At 44.3% G+C, this 15,141-nt stretch overlaps 1 protein-coding gene across 1 annotated transcript in view; it reads left to right on the top strand.

Annotated features, from left to right (window-relative positions):
* Window positions 1–542: 542 nt before the first annotated feature.
* Window positions 543–15,141, top strand: part of B4GALT6 (beta-1,4-galactosyltransferase 6) — an 89,772-nt gene continuing 75,173 nt past the window's right edge. Inside the window, exon 1 of the mRNA XM_083187471.1 lies at window positions 543–986. Coding sequence (XP_083043597.1) covers window positions 869–986 — 118 coding nt within the window. The 5' untranslated portion in view covers window positions 543–868. The remainder of the gene's footprint in view (window positions 987–15,141) is intronic.

Below are 15,141 nucleotides of genomic sequence, written 5' to 3' on the forward strand. Positions count from 1 at the left end.
CCCGTAGCACCCCCCTAATGGCAGCCCTGTAGATATATAGTGAACTTGTATATTTATTTATTACCAGTTTTTTTAATAAAGCATACACATATTCCGCAGTGAGTTTCACATAGTGAGTGTGTATATAATACAGTATATAGACATATATAGTGGGTGTATAGTGTGTATATAATGCAGTATATAGACATATAAAGTGAGTGTATAGTGTGTATATAATGCAGTATATAGACATATATAGTGAGGGTATAGCTAATACAGTGTGCATATAATAGAGTACATGGTATAATACAGTGTATATATATATATATATATATATATATATATATATATATATATAGCAGAAATCCAATAAGACAGGCACCCTCCTGCAGCCTTGCTATATATATATATATATATATATATATATATATATATATATATATATATACACACACACACATATAGGGGAGAGAGATATAGTGGGCATCAGCCCTGTGTGATGTCCCTGCAGGAGGAGGCCGGCTGCTGCCTGACATGTGAGACACACAGGGCAGGGTTGGCCATGGGCGACCCATCCTGACGAGCATTGCTGCTGCCATTAGCCCCCTCCTAGCTCGCACCAGTAAACCCCCCCGCCTCCTCCTCCTCCTCGCAGTGCCTTCCCCCTCCCACCCGCTGCCGAGTCCTCTCTCCTCCCTACGGGGGTAGGTGTATCAGCTCCTGCGCTGCTGCCATTTCCCAGCGCTCTCCTCCTCCTCCTCCTCCCGGTGTGCCGCCGCCGCCGCCGGTGCCTCGTCCCCTCGCTCCTGTCACCCGATGGGCTTGTTCCCTGTACGTAGCCTGTCCGCCAGCGAGCTCTCCTGAGAGCAGCCTTCCGTCCCCGGGCACCATGAGGCCGCTCTTCCGGAGGCTCCTGCGGGTCTCTAACCGATCCATCTTCGCCTTCATCTTCTTCTTCTCGCTGTCTTCGTCTTGCCTGTACTTCGTCTATGTGGCCCCTGGCATAGGTGAGTGTGACGAGCCCCTCCGAGGCTCTGCTGGCACCAAGGCGTGGGGATAGCATGACAGCAGGGCCCTGCCACTCCTCTCCAGTCCCGGGGTGGTGGTGGTGGTGGTAATGGATGGCACTGCTGTGGCTGCGGGCTTACTAATGATTGGCATCCCATGTATTATCCCAGGCTCCCAATCCTGCCTGTAGCCGGGTCCTCTGGCAGCAGGGTGCTGGGTTGGGGAGTATTTGGGAGTACTGTGTGTGTACTGTCAGGGCTGGGCTAATGAGTGACATGAGGCAGGAGGTGGCACAGTAATGGCAAGTGATACAGCATGGGGGGCTGCTGGAGTCTGAGTTAGTAGCTTATATTGGTACAGTACATACATTATAGTGCTTGTCACACTTTCCCCCTCAATACCACAGATGTGTCCCTCCTGTTGGGTAAGCCATCACTATGGCGCTGTAGCAATCCATTCATTTTGGAAATCCTGTTTCTGTGCTTATGGTAAAACCACTTTATACTTTATATGTGTTTATAGAAGGTGTGTGGGTATTTATTGAGAAATGTAATTAGTTCTAAAGCTTATGCAAATATCTCCACTGGGAAGTGACCTAACGTGACCATTTGCATGCAAAATTTTAGGCTTTGTTTTGTCCTTGTCACCTGAACAGTCCTATAGTATTAGTGTTTTGGGATCTTGGTGTGACTAAACCTATTTGCTCTTTATTTTACATGCAAGGGTTTGTGGATGGTTTTTGTTTCTGACTCTGCCTTTGTGTAAAAGTCTTTTAGGAACGTAATTTAATTACAAGAAATGGTAATGGCGTTCATTTAAAGTGTTAAAATCGCTGGCGTTACACCAACTTAAGCAATGCTAGTTATTACTGTTAATCGGGTCTGCCCAATAAGAGTTGTTCAAAGTCGATGACCTTTGTATTTGGAACTAGGCATAAAACTTGAAGACCTTAATGTATCACACCCATCTGTAGATGTGCTTTTGTGATGTCTGTTACAGAATGATGTCCTAAAAGCGCCAGTGACACCACAGATGGTGTCAGATGTGATGCTGTTTAACACATTATGCGTATCTTGCATTTGCACCTGTAGTCACTTGTGCACAAATGGTGTGATGGCTCACATTCCTGCCTCACAGGTCATGAGCTCGATTTCCCCCCCCCCATGGCCCTAACTGTGTGGCGACTGTTTATTCTCCCTGTGCTTCAAAAATATATTGGTAGGTTAATTTCCTCCCGACTAAATTAATTCTAGCATTAATGTGTGTGTGTATATGTAGTAGCAAATATAGATTGTAAGCTTCACTGTGTAAGCACTGATATGAATGGGTCCCGACAGTCATTTACCCAACGTCGGGATCCCGACTGTCAAAACTGCGACAGACGGTTTCCCGACGGCCCCCGGCTATTCTCCCTCATGGGGGTCCACGACCCCCATAGAGGGAGAATAGAATAGCGCAGCGAGCCCGCAAGGGGCTTTGTTGCACTCGCCATGCTGTCTGAGTCCGGGCAGTCGGGCTGATGACTGTCGGGATCCCGACTGTCGGTACCCTATACCACACCCGATCTGAATAGCCAAATATTCTCTATTAAGCTCTGCAGAATATATACATTCTATAAATAACTGGTAATAAATAATACTCCATTGACCCCTTTACAGCGTATGATAGTAGGTGGAACATCAGCATCTAAAGGTGCGCTCGTACTAAACCATATGCACAGTAACAACAATTGGTAACAATATTTTCATGCATATTGCCAAATGTGTATGCACTATATTCTTAACGATGTGCACTCCCACAGGTCCTTTGCAATGTCCTCCATTGTTTGTACATGCAGTTTATAGAGGATCGCTGCTTGTCGTCGCCAGAATCGGCAAGTGTTTATGCACTTGCACATGCCAGGTCCCATTACCAATGGTTTCTGGGTACACGTTATCGTCTAATGTGTACCCAACTTAAAAGTCCTTGATGTGTTCCTGCCTCCCCAATGAGTATGGGGTCTTCTGAGACAATGTTACATTCACATACTCCTATTGCCAGCTTTGTGCCCAACACTCAAGTTGTGTGATGCCAATTACCATGCCTAAAGGTGCCCACACACTATGCGGTGTGCGTTTTGAAATAGATTGTATCTAGTCTAGTTCAAAATGCATCTGATTTGCTACAACATCGTTGTGTGTTTTGAGCTAGATGCTTTGCGATCTAGTTAAAATAGTAGGCGCTGCACATACTTTTTGTACTTTGCAATGTGATGTGCGCTGGAGCACGCATCGCAAGCCCAAAATGCACCGTGTATGGGCACCTTTATGCCCTGACAGTTTCTCTGATCTACAGCATGGCCAATTGAGCACTATTGGCACTCATTCCCGATGCTATTCAACATCGGATCCAATTGAATTAAAATGTAAATATGGTAATTTCAGATTTCTTTGGATGAGTCCATATTATTTTTAATTACCATGATTTGTTTGTATGTTGTCTATGTACCAAGCTACAGTAACATGAATCAGAAGGTAAATATTGGCCTTTTCAAAATGAGATGGCAAGGTGTAGGCACGCTTAACATAAAGTTGAGGAATAACAATTCTTGTTGGTGGTGGTACATGGTTACTGTTGCGGGATTGTCTATAGACAGTTGAGAAATTTATAGTACAGTTTTGTATTGTATTACTTGGAATTAATAAATTGGTTCCCTGTAACAGTGATGTCAGTGATATATGGAGATTAAAGTACTGTATATCTATTCACATGAAACTGACTACATCACTCAGATTGTATTATATTGAATCACTTGGAACAAATGACCTTACTGTGTGAATGACGTATTGTCATGAATGTTGGTTAATTTCACAAATAGACTTCCTCTTTAATGCCAGCTATCCCTTAACTTTGTGTTCCGTGTCTGTGATAACACAGAGATTGCAAAAGTGGTTTGCTATGACGGTCTGGTTTCTTTTTTGTGTGTTGGTTAAGGGATATCCTTTTTGTTTTGGGTCTGAAATTAAAATACTAGAAATGTAGTATCTTGCAAAACTTATGTTACAACTTCCGGCTTCCTTTTTATATTGCTTCTAATTGCATCCTAAAAAGAGAGGAAGAGATTGCATGTCTCATTTCCTAATTTAAAACTCACATTTAACGGACTCTGGGTTTAACACGTGGCTAATTACAGGGACAGACTGATTCATACCCCTTTCACACTCGCAAGCGCTTGCATGCCGGGTACAAAATCCCGGCTGCGATCCGGCTCGCAAGCGCTTTCACACTAGCCACCCGACCCAGCATAAAGCTGAGTGGGTGACGTCATCTTGAGGCGGCGCAGGGGCGGTGCTGGTAGATGTCAGCATCTTCACTGCAGTAAACGGGACCCGGGTCGCATCAAGACCTGGGTAGAAATCCCGGAACGCTGTACCCGGCATCATCTACCAGGGCCCTTTCACACTGACCAATTTCCCGGGTTGTTCATGTGTATTAACCCGGGAAATATTTGTCAGTGTGAAAAAGGTATTCGTTTATGGGGATTCAACCTGATGGTTTACCTTGTCATGCAAATAAATACTACATAAGCATTCATGTGAAATGTGATAGGAATTGGGAACCATTGCATTTTTTTGTAAAAGACAGGGAAATGCTGAAATTATATGTTGCTGCTGTCCAAATTGGAACAACATATCAGTCGGATCTTACAGGTTGCAAGCCTGATTGCATACTCCTGCGGCTGTACACAATATATTTTGGTTGATCATGCTGCATGGTCAATCAGAAGATATAAGGCAGTATTAAATTGTTTCTCAAACCCCGATCTCCCATCTAATATTATGGGAGGTCGGGGGTTTATCTAAACTAAACCTCGATCTCCTGTCTAAAGTGATGGGAGATCCTGGGGCGATATTTACATATTTTTTTTCTCCAGCATATCGCTGTCATTATGGTCAAGCTTAGTTGTGAATAAGGGCTAAAGGGCAGAATAATTGTGATTGGAATTTGTAGGTATCTGAAATTTGATTTGAATTCGGGACCCCTTAGAAGAGGTGGTTAGCATGTCTGTAAAGGTGCCCACACACTAGAACGATAAATCGGCTGATATTTCGTCCGATGTTTACCGGTCCGATGCGCTCTCCTTTGGATCTTTTGCTAAATCTTCTGATCTTACATGCTGCATGAAAGATCAGAAGATTTAACAAAAGATCCATAGGAACGCACACGGGGTCTTAAGAAAAATCTTTGGTAAAGATGTGCGCTTGCCTGAAATCTTTTGTCCAGGACGCATACATAGGCACACATCTTAAGATTGCAGTCCCTTCTAGTGTGTGGGCACTTTAAGGCTCCAGCGCCCTGGTACACTGACCTTTGTTAAGATTGTACGCCAGATCATTGGCTGATTGCTTTTCTTCTACCATTGTGGTGAAAAATAACTGGCCGGGTGCAGATAAAAGTAGAGGTCTAATGGGCCCTACACACATAGCGATGTGTGTAGGGCTTCCTAACTATGCTAGGTCAGCCTCTGCTGCAGTGATGTCACTCGGCACACAGCGCTGACAGCCCACACACAGCACAAGCTGTCAGCTCTGTGTGCTGAGCGAGCTGACAGCGCCAGTGTTCTCCGGTGGGGAATACAGGCGACCAGCGAGATCGGTGGACACTGCCCATCAATCTGGGACAGTGATGCGCATTGCTGTCGCTATAGCATCGAGCTCAAAATGCATGCGCTGTGCTAAAGCAGTGTGTTTTTAACTTGATGCAATGCAATCTAGTACAAAAAGTACTAGCAGTACATTTTTTATGTGCTATGGGATGTGCGCAAAAGTGCGCATCGCACACTTACATCGGACCGTGTATGGGCGGTATATCAGATGTTGTACTCCCGTGTGCGCCACCAACTTTTAGGTGCCCACAGCTACCATCTAAAATGATACATTTGTTTGATCTAAGTTCCACGGGGGCCCGTTATTTTTGTGCAAACCCTCCAGGGGTGACGAGCATAAATATACCAATATTAGGCTTTGGTGACCCATGTTGCATTCACAGCAGCATGCCCAATACGTTACAGATGTTAATACATCTTGTCGATGTACCTTCCTGCTTCGCCTCGCTAATGAGCTGAAGCAGGAAGTATTATAGCGGCGTAATAAGTGCCGCTATAATACATCTGCCCCTATGGATATCACCATCCTCTTTCCAGTGAGAATGACAGGACATAATGACACCAGCAGTAAGCACCAGCCCTTCTCCATCAATCTCCTTCAGTATGATGGCCATGTGTACCAGTCACAAGCATTGCCTCATCTTAATTAAACTCTGAGCATCTTTTTGGTTTGCTTGAGAGACTAGTACAAATCTGTGCCCTGTATTGGGATAGGATCACATGTTTATTTGTTGGCTTGTACATTAATCTCCAATCATATTTGAGCTATCCGCTCAGTATTTGGTTAGGCTGTGTACATAATTTGAATACTAACAAACTGTAAAATGGCTTTGTTGGAAAATAGAAATAAAGTTTATGTAGCCTTTTCCTCGTCTAGGCAAATACGCCATAAAAGCTGGCTGATTTCTATTACCAAATATGTTCTTTATTGGTACAGAATAAAAAGAGAGAAACCTCTATTCAATGTACATAAATGCAGAAGATTGTCTACATTTTCTATGCTTATTTGATTATAAGGTCCATACACGCTGGGCGATTTTGCTCAGCGTGTACGGACAGCGATGATCGCGTTCATCGCGGGGGGGGGGGGGGGAAGCAGCTTAGTGCATACACACTGAGCCAATTTCACCCCTGACCGACGCCGACATCGGGGGTGCAGACGGCTTTGCATAGCGCAGCGCTATGCAAAGCCGTCCTCAAAGCCGATCATCTGCTGGTATAACCAGCAGATGAACGGCTTTCCCGGCGATGATGCGGTAGCGCTCACCGCTCATCGCCGGGGCATACTCACTGGGCGGCTTGGAGCTGAAAGCCGCTCAAACTTGCTGTTTTGAGCGACTTGCAGATCAAAATCGCCCAGTGTGTATGAGCCTTAAGATTCTGACCTATATTTACACAGCACCTGTTTGGAATCCACTTGATGCAATACAACGCAAGGTGTCTCTTTAGAGCATGCCTAATAAATATTATATATTAGTCTTCTGCATTTAATTATCTCTGTTGATTAGATTGTTCCCTTAGCAGAGTATTTGTTTTCCTTTCAACTCAATAGTTTAGAGCCAGGCATGGCCAACCTGTGGCCATCCAGCTGTTGTGAAACTACACATCCCAGCATGCCTTGCCATAGTTTTAGCATTCCCTAATAGCAAAACTGTGGCAAGGCATGATGGCACTTGTAGTTTCACAACCGCTGGAGGGCCATAGTTTGGACATGCCTGGTTACTGGATAAGAGGCTTCTCTTTGATGGCAGTTATTCCAGTAAGCACCAACTCCTATACATTATATATCCAGGGCGGTTTTCAGCAGTTATATACCCTGTCAAGTTCTGTTACTTCATTTGCAGTGATATACTAATTACAAGGTAATGTAATTACCTTGTAATTGTCTTATAAACATCTCGCACTGCTGTTCTAAATAACTACAAGCTGGACCTATAATCTCTAACCTGCAATAAAAGTTGAGGCTTCAGTATGAGACCTGGACACCGTTCTGCTGTTTTTTGTAACTTTGGGTCTGGTTTGGATTTGTGCACAAGGCTGATGGTTTAAGTACAGATCGGACTGTGCATGCTCCAGCGCTGTCCTGCACATGTGCAGAATGGGTCCTGTGAGATCGCTTGCAGCCCCTCCTTAGCTGCAGCATGATTGACGTGTTATTTGGGTTCGTTTTACAAAACATGTCGCCCCCATTTTGTATGTGTGCCAAGTCTAGGATCCACAGACCTCCTGGACCCTGCTGGCCAGTATAAGTACACTTGCTTTATGTAGACTGGCACAGGGCTTGCAACCATTGCGACTGATGATCGCGACCTGTGCAATACCATACAAATCCAAATCGGTCCTTTTTCTGGGTATGGATCATAGGGTTGACAGATTGAATGTTGACATGCATTGGGTACATCACTGAAGGTTAATAGGTCAAAACATGCATTAGGTCAACAAGGGGCTTGGTCCACAGTCAAAAGGTCTACATTGGGTTATTCACGTTTTTCCCCCCGAATGTCGACGTGGACACTAAAAAAAAAGTGCACCACATTCCCTCGCATAGCACGCTGCATACACCATTCATTCGGGCACGGTGCCTCCCTGCACTCGGCACACTATTCTATTCTCCCTCCTTGCCCTAGTGGATGGTAGGGCATGAAATACTGCCTGTTGGCACATGTCGGCTAAAAAAACCTGTGAAAATCCCCATCTTTTGACTGTTGACCTAGTCCATGTCGTCCTAATGCATGTGTCAACACAGTAACCTGTCGACTTAAGTGTCGCACTTCCTCTTGACGACCTTGTGACAGTATACCTTTTTCCTTCCCTGTGTGGATTCATATGTAAAGCAGCAATGGCCTTTAGACTTATCTCATTGAAAGTAGAGGGCGCTTTGAAAGATATATTGCAGTTTAATAGCATATTGTTGTGCCAACAGCCAGTCCTCTTTGTTAACACGCAAATGTCAGTCGTCCAGCCTCTGTCACAAGGCAAATTTGTGATTCTTTCAATTCCTTATCTCCTATGAACATAGCCTGCTACTTTGCCCCTTAATTATTTTACCTGCTACCATAAAGCGCCGCGTCCACCCAGGGGAAAGTTGATAAGTTCTGATAATGATCTAAAGCACATTTTTTCTTACTTTCGCAATCATTTTAAGATACTGTTTTACAACTGGTTGGGGAAGAGCCAGCTATGTATGCCCAGCGTAAAGGCCCCCATACATTAGGCCGACTTGTCCGAAGGACATGTCGGACCTAATCTACTGACAACTCCCCTGGGGGGGTCACATACGATTTGGCACTTGATGTGCCAGGTTTTGCATGTGATAAATCGCATGCGATTTATCACATGCAGTCCCCCCGGGGAGCTGCTGTCAGCGGGAGCCGGGAGCTGAGCAGGGCATGGGGGCTGCAAGCAGGCAGCGGACGCAGCCTGTAGTACCTGCGGTGGAGGGAGCCAGATGCCAAGCGGGGGACTGCAAGCAGGAAGCCAGGCAGGGGAGGCAGTGGGCGCACTGGTCTAGGCGGTGAACTCCGTGAGGGGACCAGAGAGCAGAGACCGGGTAGCATGGGGAAGCCGGGCAGCAGCGTGCGGACATAGAAATGAATTAACAGTCAGTGATTGGCTGAGAGCTCTCTCAGAGAGTGGTACTTATGTACTAACTGGGCTGCCGATTTTGAAATCGGGTCCATCGCATCGCATCCGACCATATCGCATGCGATGGACCCGATTTTTCTATAGGATTCAATGTTAAAATGGACCCGATTTTTTTCCATAGGATTCAATGTTAAAATGGACTGAGTCTATTTTAACATGGAATTCAATGGGAAAAGGGGTCCTTTTCATACCCCTACTATCCAAGTGGGCATGGAGTTGGATATAAACCTGTGGCGAGGGGACACAAAATACCGTCCCCTCGCGGGGCTCGCTTCGCTCTCCACGCTTCGGGCTCGGTGGCTCGCTACGCTCGCCACAGGTTTATATCCAACTCCATGCCCACTTGGATAGTAGGGGTATGAAAAGTACCCCTTTTTCCCATTGAATTCCATGTTAAAATGGACTCAGTCCATTTTAACATTGAATCCTATGGAAAAATTGGGGCATCGCATGCGATATGGTCGTATGCGATGCGATATCGCATCACATCTGATTGTATGCCTTAATTTAAGGCATACAATCAAAAAATCGGCAGCCCAGATAATACATAAGTACCCAGAGAGCTCTCAGCCAATTACTGGCTGTCCATTTATTTCTATGTGCCCGGCTTCCCCCTACGCTACCCGGTCTCTGTCTCTGATCCCCTTGCAGCGTTCACCGCCTGGAAGTATCTATTTGCGGCATCCCCCCCCCCCGCCCAGGATAGTGCACCCACTGCCTCTCTAGCCCGGCTCCCTGCTTACAGTCCCGCGCTCGGCTCCCTCCATCGCACATACTATACGCTGCGTCCCCTGCCCACCTTGGGCTGCACATAAGATTTAACAAATCTTATGTGCAGCCCGTCCGACCTCCCGCGCATCGGGTCGGATGGGATGTCTGCACATGCGATTTGGCCCGATTTCACGGCCTGATTCCTCCGAATCGGGTCAAATCGGGCCCAAATCGCATAGTGTATGGTGTCCGTAAGACATTCCCTACTCAAATCTCTCACTGCTCATGTTACAGCTGCCCGCTCTAGATCAACATGGTTTTGCCCAGGTTCACATTTATTAACTTTTTTTTATCTGCTTCACTTCTTCAATGCACATGTGATCCCAGCCAAGCCTCCCCAGCTCAGCAGATTTTGAGGCTCCGGTGTGATGCACACGGGACCGTGCATCACATCGGACCTACTGTCAAGCACATTTTAATGCGATTGATCGCCACAATCACATAAAAATCAAACCCAAATTGCATGTGAATCATCTTAGTTTGTGGGGGCCTCTAATTGCAATCAAAATTGCATTTTGTAGGCTACATGCAAAAACAGACCGTATTTAGGGGTTTATTCTAGTTCATTCTTTCTGACAAAATCCTTCTTAGATGGACAAAACCATGTGCACTGCAGGGGGGCAGATGTAACATGTGCAGAGAGAATTAGATTTGGGTGAGTTATTTTGTTTCTGTGCAGGGAAAATACTGACTGCATGATTTTACACTTCAATATAGATCTCACTTTGAAGAAAAACCCCACCCAAATCTAATTCTCTCTGCACAAGTAACATCTGCCCCACCCGCAGTGCACATGGTTTTGTCCATCTAAGAAGGATTTTGTCAGAAAGAATGGACGAGAATAACCCCCCTAGTCTGCATAGAAAAAAAAAATGTTACCTTGCGTGGCCACATTATTTGTCCCCTATACAAAGTGACTTTCTTTTTTTTGGCACTACTTCCAAATCAGAATCAGGACCATTGTGTGGTTTACATCTTTGTAAGCTATAAGCAATCACTACTGTGTTACATTAAACAGGTCAGTTGACGGGTGTGGTATATTTGACTGACAGTCGGGATTCCGACAGTCATTACTCAGACGTCGGAACCCCGACTGCACAGCGTGGGGAGCGCAATGAAGCCCCTTGCGGGATCGCTGCGCTCGCCACTGATAGAGTGAATCTTACTTAATACTATATTGTCTATATAAGCTGAATATTCCTTTTAGTACAAAGTATTATGTGTTAAAAGAATTAAAGCAAATGTATGTTCATCTTCAAGAAGCTGAAATAGTTAATCTTTATGTATATTCAGCTAGTCCTTGGTTTTACTAGAAATCCCAATTAAAATGGATATGAACCAGCTGTGGGATGCAGGACATGGCCTCATTCCAATGAATATAGATAAGAAGGACAAAAACCAGCAATCCCATATAAGCGTTTTGATGAAATCCATATGTCTATGGGAAGTGACTACAGAGTTTAGAAATACTCCTATTGTATCGTCAGAAATACCACGTTCTTGCACGTGGAACCAAAGTTTTAATTGTAACCCCACCTTAGGGGTGTGTTGAATATGTATGTTTTCTTTAATATCTCCTCCCTGATGGGAGGGGAGCAACAGTATGTTAAAGTATAAATATGAGATACTGAGCACAGTAAACAAAGAACATTCCAAGCTTCCCTGATGTCAGTCTATCTTAATGGTCCTGTGATTTCTGAATACTGCTGAGGCTCAAATTACTCTTTCACCACCTATTTTATTCTCCCTCTATGGGGGTCATGGACCCCCACGGGGGAGCAGTTGGGATTAATGACTGTCGGAATCCCGACTGTCAGGGAGCCGTCCGGCACCACAGTTGGCAGTGCCTAGTGTAAATCAATGTTTGGCTTTTATCTTAGAATCTGTACCAGAAAAATGGTCAAATTTGGTGCTGTAACAGTGGCATTATCCATTAGATTTATATATGGTTACCAGTATGTAAAATAAATATGCCTTATTTTCCCAGGGTGCACAGTAATCTTGAGCCTTGATGCATATGTGGTGTTGTTTAGAAAAGCACTTGAGTCTACTGGACATCTTTCGTACTGAGCCCTTCTCTGCACTGAATGATCTGCTTTGTTCAGTAAGCTTTTTGGTCACTATTTTGTTTGTCTGGATTGGTATGATTCGGATTTGTACGGAAACCCAATGCAGTGTCCAATCACTTTTGACACAAAAAGAACACTTGTATTGCTGCTCTCTATCATTAAGAAGAGCAATGAAATTCTTAACATACGTACATAGTCTATGGTATCGCCAATCACAAGCAGATTGCTAGTGTTGTCTACGGTCCTCACAATTGGAATATTGCAATGCCCACCTTAAATAATACAGCTTGTCATTATTCTTGTGCTTCTGTATTGTAGTCTGCATGTGTTGCAGTTGTTATAATGTGCTCATACTGTAAAATGCCCTTTTCCTTTCACATTTCTGTGCCCAAGGCACTGGTGGGCATATGAAATTATGCATAACACATTTGTGTGTGCTTCCTCTTTAGTCACAGTGCGAAGATACGCCCTGCAGACTGACATAGTGCTCATTTTGCTGTGTGTTGTATTGATAGTTTTTTTTTGTCTGTCAATTACTTCCATAGTTTTAGTTTCTCTCGTGTGACACTCCTATCGTGACCCGCTGTCTAATATGGCATCCCTCCTGCTAGGGACAGTACATCTGCGTTTCTGGCACAGAAGCATGCATTTATCTTCTATCCATCATGTCAGTTTAAATGAATGGTTTCCTCTAAGTGTTATGCTTCTAAGAATGACCTGGTGAAGGGATATTTCTGTTGGCACGATGCACCATCCTGTCTGCAATTTCCCAAGCAAAGGAAGAGAATGAAGGAAATGCGGGTAGAAGGTGTACAAATACTGCGAGGGAAGAAATAAATTATTTTGGTTAGTGTTCTTGACATTTTTTCCCCCCAAAAAAACATAACGGTAAAGAAAACGGAGAAGGGCACTGCTGACAGATGATTGCCCATATGTGGCTAAAGTTGACCTATCAATGGCAAGTTTACTGTTTATTTTATTTACTGTAAATGACTGAGTAATAGACCAATTAGGAATGTATTTCATAACCCGGTGCATTGAGCAGCGATGAAGTGTAACCAATCAGCAATCAGCGTTTAACTGTTCATTGTATTTGTGTAATGAAACCTTATATCTGGCTGTTATAGGTACAAACACACAATATGCTTTTACTATTGTACTTTTGTCTTTTTTGTTTCTTGCATCATATAACCTCTATAACATCCCACTTACCAAAAAAACTTGTTTAACCTGCATGAATTTACTTCCTGTAGGTAAAACACTCGCCTGTAGTAATCAAGTTGGATTGAGCAGTCTCTGTGTGGGGTCTTCCTCCTCTTTTCTTATTGCCTACTATAGCACAGCACGTCGTCAAAATGGTGTTACATAAATTATTGCAGTGGTTCTCAAACTCTGTCTTCAAGGCAGCCCAACTGTCCAGGTTTTAAGGCTATCCTTGCATAGGCACAGTTGGCTTAATTAGCACTTTAGTCAGATTTACTATATTTATTTATTTATTAACAGTTTCTTATATAGCGCATACATATTTCGCAGCGCTTTACAGAGAATATTTGAACATTCACATCAGTCCCTGCCCCAGTGGAGCTTACAATCTATATTCCCTATCACATGTACACACGCACACAGACATTCTATGGTTAATTTATTGGAAGCCAATTAACCTGCCAGTATATTTTTGGATTGTGGGAGGAAACCGGAGTACCCGGAGGAAACCCACGCAAGTATGGGGAGAATATACAAACTCCACACAGTTAGAGCCATGGTGGGAATTGAACCCATGACCTCAGTGCTGTAGGCAGTAATGCTAACCATTACACCATCCATTACACCATCTGTGCACAAGCAGAGATATCCCTAAAACCTGGAATATTGGGATACCTTGAGGACTGCTTTTGCAAACCATAACACTATTGGAAATCCTATATATGGAAGGTTAACTTCCCCTTCTGCGTATGCACATACATATACAGTGGCAAAATGAGGATGGAGCATGTGCACTGGAAAGCATAGGAATTATAATGTTTATTGGATGTCCCTCCAGTCTATTCTCTGCTGGTGGCTGTGGGTGGAGCTAGGGAGGGCGGTTGGGCACTAATCAGAGAGCAGTAGGTGAAACGGTGACTATATATCCTTACCAATAAAGGGGTTGGCCCCACTGATTCCATGCAGCCCTGACGTTGGTGTGATATCAGATCAGGCTCCACCTGTCCCCGCACTTTGCCTTACTCCACCCCTCCTGTATGCAACTCCACCTTGTCAGAGGTCAGCCATCCCTCTTGTTCTTGGGCCATCCACATAGCTTCATTGCTATGTAGAGAATGAGATTGGTCGTATTGTCTTATGTACAGAGCACAGTTCCAGCTGAACAGGGTGCAATGGAAACATGTACTGTAAGAATGCTGGAGTGTGCCTGAAATCAAGGCACCCTAGGCCAAACGTTTCTCATTGAGAAATTTAAAAACCAATGTTACATTTAGTAAATGGTGTTTATATATCATCCTTAGGGTCATTTATCTGGAGGGATAGTATTTGCTTCTGCTTTTCCACATATGTTATGATTGATGGCCACCTGCACTGGTTTTGCTTGTACATTGACCATAAATAATTTGAATTGGTCCTGGACCAATAACTCAAAGCACCCCTGCAAATGCCCTGAGGCACCCCAGGTTACCTTGGCACACAGGGTCAGCTGTATTAAGTATCACCTTCCACTTTATCTCTTCACCAGGCTTACTACATCTTCCGCACAGTTTGATACAGATGTAGCTAAGCTCATCCATCCTGGGACAGGCATACATGCTGTGCCAAGGCGCAGCTGCAACACTGAATGCCGAGCTGTGACATGGTACACTGTCCATGGTTTCTTATGGACGAGTGTTCTTAGGCGCATACACTCACACACGTGTATCTTAGTCACGGGCACACTTGCTGCGCCAAGCTTGGCACATGAAAGATGCTCGGCAGGATAGATAAGCATGGTAAAATCTGTATATATTGTTTGATTTTACCGTTTTCTATGTTCTA

Source organism: Crinia signifera, chromosome 5, assembly GCF_055691185.1.
Source record: "Crinia signifera chromosome 5, ASM5569118v1, whole genome shotgun sequence".
Lineage (NCBI taxonomy): Eukaryota > Metazoa > Chordata > Amphibia > Anura > Myobatrachidae > Crinia > Crinia signifera.